The 12,281-nt window shown below is 37.5% G+C and overlaps 1 protein-coding gene across 6 annotated transcripts in view; it reads right to left on the minus strand.

The window, feature by feature from the left end:
- LOC126375857 (homeobox protein cut) overlaps window positions 1–12,281 on the minus strand; it is a 194,737-nt gene that overhangs the window by 28,700 nt on the left and 153,756 nt on the right. For all 6 annotated transcript variants that reach the window (XM_050022915.1, XM_050022913.1, XM_050022912.1 and 3 more), the window contains one exon: window positions 8,574–8,755. In XM_050022915.1, coding sequence (XP_049878872.1) covers window positions 8,574–8,755 — 182 coding nt within the window. The remainder of the gene's footprint in view (window positions 1–8,573; window positions 8,756–12,281) is intronic.

The raw sequence follows: 12,281 nt of genomic DNA on the forward strand, positions 1-12,281 counted from the left end.
TTTGTAGCATTGTTATATTGCAGTTATATCTAAAATAAATAGTTATTTATAAAATAGAGAACAAAATTATAAACATAAATTATTTAAAAGGAATTCAAGCAATAACTTTGTACAATAGTCAAATTATATTCCCGGTTCGAATTCCAAAATTATCAGTTCGGAAAATTATCGGGAAATGTTGTAACAAATTTTTGATTAATGGATCGCAAGGCAGCCATTTTGCTGGGGAAGATCGCTTCAAAGTGATTCAAAGACATATTTCTACCGGCATACTTCGATATTGATTAATAAATTACAAATTCCACTCGAATTTCAACCAAGATTTCAAATAACATCGGACTCGGGAGTAAATATTCATTTCGAAAATTGATTCCGCTATTGGGACCCGATGAACATTGCATAATGTTTTGAACATCACAAGAAATTTTCTTAACTCAGTATCATATTACCTACGTTGATAAAATAAGTTATCGAATTGAATGATATTAATGTCTATTTAATCTTCTTGAAGATTTATATCGCTTTTATATTAAATAAAAAAATATAAACGAAATCTTATCAAAACCATTTCGCAACAACTAAAATTGCATTTGTAAATAACAATGTATTTTATATCACGCAGCCATCTATCATTTCAATTCTTTAAAGATAAGTAATCTCAAACCTACTGCTTATTATAATGGTTACAATGTCGTTCCAATTTCAAACACAATCGACAATCGAGTATCGGTTATCATCGGAATCATCGTCGATCGCTCCGCCCACTCGGCCGCTGCTGACCAATCGCGGCCGATCGATTGGTCAATACGATACGCCTCACGTACTCGAACGCGCTCGTTACGTTCGACAACTGATTTTCCGATTTCCGATTGGGAGCCGCTTACATAAGGCTGTATACGGGCGACGCCTGTGCTTCAGTTACTCGGCGTTTTATTTTTCTTCGAACTCGGTTTTAAAAAAGCTTAAAAAACCAAAAGTTCTCACGCTCAATTGGTTCGTAAACGTTCGAAAGTTCAAATAACTAGTTCCTTCACAAACAAATTTGAGTTTCGAACGCAAAGCTTGCCCGTCATTGGCCCATCGACAGTTGTTACTTTTTTGAAGAATGTGATGACACGCCAATGTATTTGTGGACATACAGCCATTTCCCGGTTTTAGACTTATTCAAATTTCTAAAAGACAAACGTTTACTAACTAAAGCGACCTCGTGTCAACACTTGTAAAAAGCTTATGCCCGACGAGCATTCTTTTTATGGCATCAAAAAACGGTCGAGGAGCGTAAATTAGTTGATAATTTGTGTGTGACAGTGTGGGCCTAAACTTTCGTTAAATGTAAGGCAAACACTGCCTAAGCAAATGGAGACAGGTGTCCAACGATAGGCCCTCGTATTGATATATAGAAGGCAAACACACAAACATACAGGACATATTATATACGACGAATGCTGTTTAAGTTCCCCCAGAAATATGTAAATCGTGTATGCTTAGTTTTTAATTAAACAAGAGATAACCGATGTTCTCTATTTGCTGTTTAAAAGTTAAGTTGGTGTGTCAACAATGTGAGATGACTTAAAACGTACCCACACTTCCTTTTTTAAATAAATCGTTTTGATAAAAAGGAGTTTGGAAATGTTAATGGCTGTAAAATGGTATCTAAATTAAAAAGTAAATAGAAAGAAAAAGTAAAGAGGTCTTAAATCTCGCCCCGTTCGAAAGTCAAAATCTGGAATTCAGAATTTAATCAGTCGGCAAACAGCGCGGTTCGGGGTTAAGGCGGGATGCGCATCGTTTAGAAATCAATCTATTCCACCCCCATTAAGCTTTAATCTTCGGGAGCTGGCTATAACTTAATCCTAACTTGAGCAGCAGCATAAATAAGCAATAAACCGCTACTGGTTATTGAGAATTTATAACATCTTATGGGATTTAGTTGCCGTCCTTTTTGGTACAAGGAGAGTCTGATTATGGGAAAATCGACAAATGTTCGCGCAGTTGCGTGTCCCGAGCAATAATTGAAATAGGAACGTTACTTTCGTTTATTTTTCTATCAGTCTCTGTGTCGTGTAAGTCGATAATAATAATCTGGTGATTCCCGAATTGCTTATTATTTTTCTATTATGAGACGTATGAATGTCGTTCTTTCGCCTTGCCTCATTTTTATTTCTTATATTGACTTCGAATTTTTGATACTTTCTTATTATTGTAATGTGTCTTTACCAATTTAAAATACTTAGGCTTTATAATGCGATATTTTTGCCTACAGAAACGCCCAAAGGGATTTTAAGAAACTACTTAAGTAGTTGCTTAATTTTAACTGACATAATGCTTAATTGACACACTTCAAGACAACACGAGAACAAAATTCAGTCGGTAAACACCGAAGCGTTTGACGTCTCAATGCTCAAGCGCATAACCCGACGCATAAACAATTACGTTGAACATTAAAACAGTCCTTAAGGAAGCGGTCGGCAAACAAAACAGTATAGTGATTAACTTTTTTTCTGGAAACTCGCACAAGCTGTGAAAACAAGCTTCAAACGTCTTGAAGTTCATTTCATGGAGGTTTTAAATGGTATCATTAGGGTAATGTACTCGGTACGAAAAGTGTTTGTCTTTGTGTGACTGTCTTTAGGCACTTTACTGTCGGGATATGATCACAGTGTAGATAATTTTTACTGTTTTAATATTTAGGTATAAATATGATCAATGAAGATATTTAGGCCGTAACTGTACCTAAGTATTGTAAGTAATTGAATCAAATATAAATTGTCAAATGTACTTTCGACATGGTTATCTTAGATAATCACTAACAAGTCACAAATTAAAATAAAAAAAAACATCATCAGGGAACGCGATAGACGAAATTAATACCACAAAAAGCTTCTCGATAATCCTATTTAGATTTCCCACTGATTTGACAGGAAACTAAAAAAAAATGGGTTCCAGGGAAGCGATTTGTGTAACCAATACACTGTTTGAACGGGGGTGGTGCTAAATTCCTTATCTGAACGTTTAGCGGTCTCCCGCGAGAAAAAAACACAGTTTAGATGACGAGTGGCGATCGTGGACCTAAAAAATACCTAAAAGAAAAAAAGGCGGACCTCCCTAAAGAGTTTTGGGAACCGTCACAGGCTGAGACGTAGTCCGGCAATGATCAATGTTTGTACTGCCAGTTATATAGTTTGAAGAGTAGCGTCAAAATTGAAGTACTTGTGTGTATTTTCTTTTAAAGATGTCTTCTCCATAAGTGGTATTGAATCTATCCGTATTAATTAGCTAATCTATTTGCTATACAAATATTATGTTGAGATTTTCTCCCAGTGTAAAGGGTAACGCTCAGTAAAATCCTTCCTTGCCGTTCAGAATTTCCAATTTCAATTCGAATATATTGCAGAACAGATAAAGACGGATTTTCTTTTGTTAATTTGCCAATGTTAAGTGACATTACGTGCCGATTTTTTCTGATAACGTTATCAGAATTTTTCAAATTAGTTTTTGAGATAGTGACTATGCCAAACTGAAGCTTCAGGATCATAGAAACCTTAGAGTGACTTGTATTACTAATTATTTTGTGATTTAATTCCTTTCTTATAGATTTGTTTATTTTTGTACACAATTGAACAGACAAAAGAAACATACAAAGAGAACAGACAGTACAGGTAAGCTTATCTATAAGAAAGAGATTTCCTCCAGATGACCCACGTGACAAGGAGACATGCAGTGTGTATACACTACACTGTGTATACACACAGAGAATTCCAGTCCTGTAGTCCTGTAGGACTGGAATTCTCTGCCGTCTTCTGTATTTCCGAATGCATATAACCCGGGTGCTTTCAAGGCCAGAGTGAACAGGCACCTTCCGGGCGAGTTCGCTCCATCTTAGGCCTCGTCAATGCCTTCGGGCAAGTCTGGGGCCAAGAGCAAACCCATCAAAGGTAAAAAAAGATAGACTCTACTATGCCCTAAATACATAATTTTATCCCTGTTCCGGGTTCCCACGTGGCTGTATCACCGGAAGATATCAGTCAACACGCTTATGCAACGGCGCTTCATAATCAATCATTTGACAGATAATTACTTAACAAAATTCGATGAAAATCACACGACGTGCATACCAATAAACAAGGCGTCTAAAGGCGCCTTATGTAAGTACCTAGTATGTTACATTTGTGAAATAGGATGTGGTACATAAATAGGTATATAAACGTTCAGGATCTAGAGTCAAACTTAAACTCAAAAATAAATGTATTCAGCAGGTAACATTTTGATACGTCAATGTTTATATTAAAATCAAAATGCATTTCTCAACCTGCCAAAAAAGTAGCTGCAAGAAAAGTCTCGGCACAGGGCCCTAGACGTTCGTAGTGAGTGTAGTATTTTTGAGTTTGAGTACTTTTTATTGACAGGTTTTGATGGAAAGCAGAATGTGATTCTAATACATATTATACAAAATATATTATGCAAACATTATAACATATCTCAAACTGTTTAGAAAAGGGATAAAGCTCACTGCTTTTTGATGATGGTAAAAAAATATCCCCTAAATGCTTTGTCCCAGTTTTAAGTATCTATTTAGTAAATACAAAAACAGTCAAAAGCTAACTTGAAAAGTAAGACTCTGTCAGTCAGTAATTGCTAGTTAAAATAAGTATTAACAAAACTATATTCTATTTATATCAATACTAGCGCGACCATCTTGTCAGCAATAAAGCAATGTTTTCCGAAGTTTAATGTGTTATTTTTACCAATATGGCGACCGATGGGCGGTACCTTTGATCTATCAAAGGGCAACATCAAAAGCGCCGGCGACATAAAGTCACACTAGTGTTCACAGAGTAAACACCTTTGGGACATGTTGTTTTAGTGTTAATCGATCGATTGAATTTTAATTATTACCGGAAATTTTTGAGTTACTACGGTTTGGCAACTGGGTTTATATATGACATAGCTATCTTTGGAAATGTTTACGAAATACTAATGTATAACCTCCTCCGGCAAGTATTACCTCTACATTAGTAGAGAAAGAGATAAAAAGAGCTATTTAATGACAAAAGGCGTCCCCTCTGGCAGCTTTACGTCCTACATCAGCGATTCCCATTTTTGAACGCAATGTTTTTCGGACTCGATCAATTCGTTTGACACCTAACGCACTACGCTCAATCGCTCTTTGGCAGATCTTGAGCCTGGACTTTTGAAATTCAGTCAATGACCAGGTCTGGGCACCGTAGGTTAGGATGGGCAGAATTTACGCCGCCAGACTTAATTGGGATCGGGCCGCATATGTTCGCCGCATGCTCCCTGAGCGGTGGGCACGGATCGTCACGCATTGGGTGCCTCATGACGGGTGCAGGCGTCGTGGTAGACCTCGAATGAGATGGCGTGACGAATTGGACACTTGCCGGACGCACAGGACCGCGTAAAATGGAAAGAGGGGGACGCCTTTGCCCAGCAGTGGGATCTTGTAGGCTAGATTAGATTGAATGCGTAGGCAGTCTACTCTCTTCTTCTTATCGTGTGGGTTGTGAGGTGGAATACTAACCTCATCAACCCTAGTGTCAGGGTTATTATTGAGCCGCCAAAGGCACGCATATGACTCTTGTAACGACTACATACTTAAATCAGTATATAGTAACCGGGACTAACGGCTTAACATGCCTTCCGAAGCACAGAGTCACTGAAGTCTGTTAAAAACAAGCGAAATAGCTTTAATGGCTGTCCAATAGTTCTAATAAATCTCCAATAGGTCTAATGAATCTCCAATAATATATATATTTTTTTTTTATTTTAATAGTTTTAATGAATATCCTTCTAACTTGAAAGTTAATCTTAAAACAACTGAGCGCTAGGAGACAATGTGCCAAGCATCGGCGCCGTGTTATCAGTCAAAGGTAGGGTCGGCAAACATCGCGCTATGCACACAACGGGGGTGACGACACTCGAGATAACTTGGATTAACTTGCATCTGTCCTGTGCATTGTTCTACTAGATCATTGGCGCCGTCTTTATTTAATTTTGGTATAGTTGTGTTGGCAAATGTGGAAATGTCATTATTAATGTTTGTACTTAAACATACATAGATAAACTCACGCCTGTAATCCCTAATGGGGTGGGCAGATCCACAAGTAATCAGAAGACAACTAATTACTATTAGAATTACTGCCTTTAAAGCTCTATTGAAGAAGTATTTTCTGGAACATTGACTTTGAGCTAAACTATACTATATATTATATTATATCTGTTTTATATATGTATATACTTATCTTGTAATATACTTATTTATATAATTATCAATAAGTAGTCTATATACGTATTTAGTAATATTAGTAATAAGTATACATTTAGTTTACTTGGTATTCATAGATATTAACTCATTTATTGCGTGATAACACCGGCCCACTGAGTTTCTTTCAGGCTGTCCAAGGTTAGCTGGAAGAAGTCCCAATTAGGGATAAGCTCGCCTATGCTTTATCTAACGATAAATTATATGTAAATTTTCTTGTATTCTAAAGCAATAAAGAGTATACAAACAAACAACTTGCAACCACTATTCATACGAAGTTTTAAGATGATAATGATGGACCTTATGGTGACAGGTGGTCAGACTATAGCTAAACACCAATAATTTTAGAAAGGACACAAGCCCTTTCATTTACAAGAATCAGAATAATTAATTTATGCAACGTAATTATAACTATCACAGGGACTGTAACGTGGAACATGACAGAGGGCAGCAGTAACTGTCAGTACTGTTCAGAGGCGGAGGACAGGAGTCCTAGTACGGCTTTGAAATAGACTACTCTGGGCGCCATGTCATTCGCGTCAGACAGAGTACTGCGGGGCGGAAGGCAAGAGGGAAACCACTGCTCTATTTTTCCCTAAACAGTAGCATGAGAATGCTACACCGACAAGAGCATGGCTCCTAAATTGGTGATGATGAATAATCTTAAACTTGTTGAAGGTCAATCAAACATTTTTGAATCTACGTCCTTTCGCAAGGTGTTATGGCTGAGGAGAAAAAATGACAAGAAACTGCAACAGCAACACATTTAAATGCAGGTATAAATTACAAATTATTTAATAATTAGAAGAACACATTTAAGACTAGACATTTTTATCAGTTAGACCAATCATTAATCTTATAATAAGCTTTTTATATAAAGTATGCTTAACATGAGCTTTAAATTTACATTCTGTCAAATTAAAAATATAATTTAGTATTTTATTCATTGTTTTAAGTTTACGCGGTTATTATCATAATATCGGGAGCCTCATATCCCTGCTTTAAACGCGGTAAGAGCCCGTTATTATGTGTTTTAATTAGTATTTTATTGTAAAAGTTCCAAGATTTGTACCATTACTACCATTTATTTGTACCATTTTTAGGGCAAATAAATACTTACTTACACTGGTACTTCATCATCATCATCACCAGCCCATTAACGTCCCCACTGCTGGGGCACGGGCCTTCCCTATGGATGGATAGGGAGATCGGGCGTTAAACCACCACGCGGGCCCAGTGCGGATTGGTGGTTATCAACGACTGCTAATGCAGCCGGGACCAACGGCTTAACGTGCCTTCCGAAGCACGGAGGAGCTCGAGATGAAAACTTTTTTTTTTTGTGGTCACCCATCCTATGACCGGCCTCTGCGAAAGTTGCTTTACTTCAACAATCGCAAACCGAGCGCGTTTACCGCTGCGCCACCGAGCTCCTCTACACTGGTACTTACTTACTTATAATTATAATAAGAAAACCATTCTTTTATTTAGTTGAGTGTACCAGTAAGGTAAGTTGGTCGACCATATTCAAGGATTGTTGGCCAACATAGAGAGGTGAATGACCTGGTATCTAGCCTTATCAAGTTTATTAACATCAACTATGTGTGCTTACAGCTTTCTGTGTGGCTGTAGGTTTTCCTATGGGAGGCGCGAGGAATAGGCTACTTGGCAACCTAGCCAAATGATATCTCTCTCTTTATTTAAGAGCTTCCCTCTTGTCGGTGGAGTAATCGCCATTACTCCATAAATAAGGCGTGCCAAATGAGATACCTTTAACGAAACGTCAAAACGAAAGTTTTCTTTGGACTGGAAGAAGGGAAATACTTCTTCTTCTATCGTGTGGGCTGTGAGGTGGATTGCCAACCTCGTCAACCCTGATGTCAGGGTTACTATTGAGCCGCCAAATGCCCCTGACATGACTCACGTAACGACTACGCACTTACATCAGTAAGTAGTAACCGGGACCAACAGCTTAACGTGCCTTCCGAACCACGGATCGTCTTACTTCCGGACAATCAGGTGATAAGCCTGTAATGACCTAACCAAACTAGAGATCACAAAGTGATTTTTGTGATATGTCCCCATCGAGATTCGAACCTAGGACTTCCGGATCGCGAGCCTAACACGCAACCACTGGACCACGGTGGCCGTTATGGAAATACTGTCCTATGACGTCATCAATAAAAGCGGTCGCAAGATGAACGGAGCACCCACCACCCGGCTTTAAATATGAACCTTTCGTTGTTGACAAGTCAAACAAATCCATAAAGGAAAAGATAGCAGTCAACAGACTCACCTGATTTCCCTCTTGATATCATCATAGTCGCGTTGCGTATCAAGCCTCGCTTCAAGCCGCGCTATGTGCTGCTTTTTCTCGTCAAGCCGCGCCTCCAGCCGCTGCAACTGCTGCGCGTGCGCTTCTTGCAGCGCCGAAAGCGACGCTTGGAGTCTGCGCACGTCCTCGACTAGCTGGGCGATCTGGAAAGACGGAGAGGTAAGGTTAGGTTTGTGATTGTTAAACACAGACGGAATAAGCGATATTGGCATGTTAGAATCGAACTAAGTGGAATGCTCTCTGCCTACCCAGATGGAAAGTAGGCACGTACGCATGCCAACATCTCCCTAGGAGGATCTGATGAGCGCTGCAGATAGCGCCATACTTGTTGCCAAGTTTTGGGCCGATACAATTTAGTTTGCCATCGACACGATAAGAAGAAGATCTCCCTAGCGTTATCACGTTTTCACGGGGTCCGCTTACCTAACCTGAAGATTTGACAAGTCCGGTTTTTACAGAAGCGACTGCCTGTCCGTCTTTCCAACCCGAAGGGAAAACCAGCCCAATACAGGTTACGTTAGATCGTATCGAAGGCGATCTTACGCATGTAAGCTTGTTTATTTTTTTTATTTAGACTCAGGCCTCGACTCCGTAAAACCTTGCTCTATTAACTAAGCTATTATTTATTATTATTATCACAATATACATTCATACCTACATACATATGCCTCATACATATTTTCCAGATGATTTATACAATCTAAGCTCCCGATAACATTTATCACACAAAATTATTATTACGCCTGACTCATTCTATTCTAGATTTCTTATAATAAGGTATAAATCTGTGCTATCTATGTAATTGCTGTAATTACACCCATTCTGTTTACTAATTTTATTGTCTTAAACACGGAAAATCCTGAAAGACATTAATATATTTATAAAAAAAATGGGCAAGTAAGATTGTTTTAATTGGATATTGGTTCCTTATCATACGGGGGCAGAAATAAAGGTGTTAAAAATAGATATTTGAAAATAGAGTTTCTTTTGCTTTTGTTTCTGTTTTCAAACTTTACATTCATTAAAAATATCCGTTAAATACAGCTGTAGGTGTGTTTGAAGTATTGCTGGTAGGTGTATATACTGTTCACCTATGCCTACCCTTTCGGAGATAAAGGCGTGATGGTATGCTAATGTGTTTTTTGAGGTAATAAACAGTAAGTATAGATATTAAGTCAGTCGATTTCTAGAATTTGCTTTCAATCATACTTATCAAATTCTAAAAAAGAGTAACGCCAAGGGCAAATCGTTTCAAGTGCTAACACGTGGCACACTAGTGATATTAAAAAACAATATAATACATAAACTGCGTCGTAAAGAATGAAAAACATCTTGATTAGTTTACTTAAGACTTATTCCATTAATATGACAAGAGATGATACGAATATCAAACATCTTCTATCAGCTGATACGGTTGTTAAGAAAAATAAGTCACCTATCACCATAATTATGATAATAAGCGATAAAATATCAAATTTTATTACTGTAATAGACATGTTAATACCTAGAATTGAGATAGGGAACACTGCAGAGGTAAATATTACAGAAAGGATGGAGACCGTGAAGCATGTTCACCTAATTAAATACAAAATATTTAAATACGTTACATTATATTAAAACACAAATAAGAAGAAATGAAAGAGAGCAAAGGGTAGCAGAACATTTTATGAAATAAATAAAAGAGGAAGTGCAGGTCGTGTCGTATCAGGAGGTGAAGGATTTGGCGGCTTTCTCCACCGACAAGAGCGCAGCTCTTAAATAAAGAGAGACAGATAAAAACACGCACCTAGATACGAAAATGGGTTACGCTATATTCCCAATTGGGGAAGTTAATGATGAACTAACAAGAAAAATACTCTGCTTACTACAAAAAATCAAGGAAACAATTACCAAGAAAGACATTGTTTAGACTTTTAACTAAAAAGACATCGAAGAACCTCAAAACCAAAGACATACGTGTCAAAGTCAAGTCATCTATCATTAGCAACCTTGAAAGCTATGCCCATGACCGCACATCCTAACCTACTACTATTCGCTTCCGTCGAACATCTATTCATGAAATCTGCCATACCTCTCACCAACTTTACTCTGCACCTCTTGATTTGTGAACCTTAGAGAAACTATGCCATATTCCAATAGCACTAAAGACGACGGTGAATCTTTATGTAGTTAAATGGGAGGTAAACGCAAAGTGGTTCTGCATGAGGCCTGCAAGCATGTTATTTGTCGACCTTCGGAATATATCAATTGTTTGCAACCAGGTGTCGCCGGCAGCCGAGCGTGAAGATCAGAATCAGTAAGATAGATGCGGCGGTACTCACGCGTGGAGAGAACTGGGGTCTGATGGTCAAGGGAAGGTTTGCTAAGGGATCTTTTGGGAACTGTTAGGTAATAACTAGAGAAAAAGACATAAAGAAAGAAAATTATAACTAAAAAGTAATATTAAAAGCTAAAACTTGCCAAGAATCAAAAAGCAAATGTGGAAATTCCGATATTTGGGTATGTTTTAGATAGTGTTGACATTTGGAAACTACTAGATAATAACTAGAGAGAAAGAGGTAAAAAGCAAAGGTGGAAATGCCGATATCTGGAGATGTTTCAGACCATGTTGACAAAACATTACAGAACTATTGTAGATACTGAAGACTTTTTATTTTTATTTATCAGAAATAGGTAGGTATAATTATAGTGATGCATGTATGTGGACGTGACTGAACAATAAATTTTAATGCCATAGTTATTCTCAATTTTATACAAGGTTATGATCATTACGTTTTCTGGAGGTTGTTGATAAAATAATCTAATTATGAGTACAATTTAATATTCTTGTTACTGAAGTAAACAAGTTTGTTCCTTAACTATAGATATTCTTATCGAGACTTTTGTGAGTTTCTATACCTTTTAATATCAAATCGAGTATCGAGTCGGTAGTACGGGTAGAGTAACCGACAAAAGATAAATGGTTGGTCTATTTCATAGCGTTTCTTGTGCCTTGACGTCATTTCATAATGACAGATGATCTTTGATTTGTATACGTATTTCCGTTTTAACTACAACCTATTTAGTATTGTCATTCTTTATGGCATGTCAGGGACTACTACTAGATTGTTTCATACTTTCATGCTGCTTATTTACTGGCCTCAAAAACAAAGGAAATTTTAGTTGCCTTAGCTTTACACTTCATTTTTTCTGCCACTTTTAGGGGGAGGTGAGGTAAACACGTACAGCACACATCTACTGCCTTCCGAACACTCATAAGAAAAATAAACGCATATTAAAACAAAATACGAACCGATCGTTCATAATACTTACTTCGGCAGAGGGGGACGCTTGCGCATGGCTACTCCCGTCTATAAGTAATGTATCTAGGTCTCATCACTCAATTTTTATCACTTCATCTTTATCTTTTTGACTCAATCGCTTATGTAGTAAAATAAATCGCTTATGCTAAAGGGTATTAACTTTTTCATACAGTTTATTTTCCCAATGTCTTCAGCTGCTTATCATGAGGAAAGACTAAGGGACTGTGTTATCTGCTACAAGGCGGACTATCTACACGGGCGACGGATTTAGGTAGTATACGTATATAATGTAGTTACTTGTATATTTTTATGGCAATAGTGTTGAAGTTCAAGATTTTAAAGAATTGTTTGAAAAGGATTATCATTT

This window comes from Pectinophora gossypiella, chromosome 20, assembly GCF_024362695.1.
Source record: "Pectinophora gossypiella chromosome 20, ilPecGoss1.1, whole genome shotgun sequence".
NCBI lineage: Eukaryota > Metazoa > Arthropoda > Insecta > Lepidoptera > Gelechiidae > Pectinophora > Pectinophora gossypiella.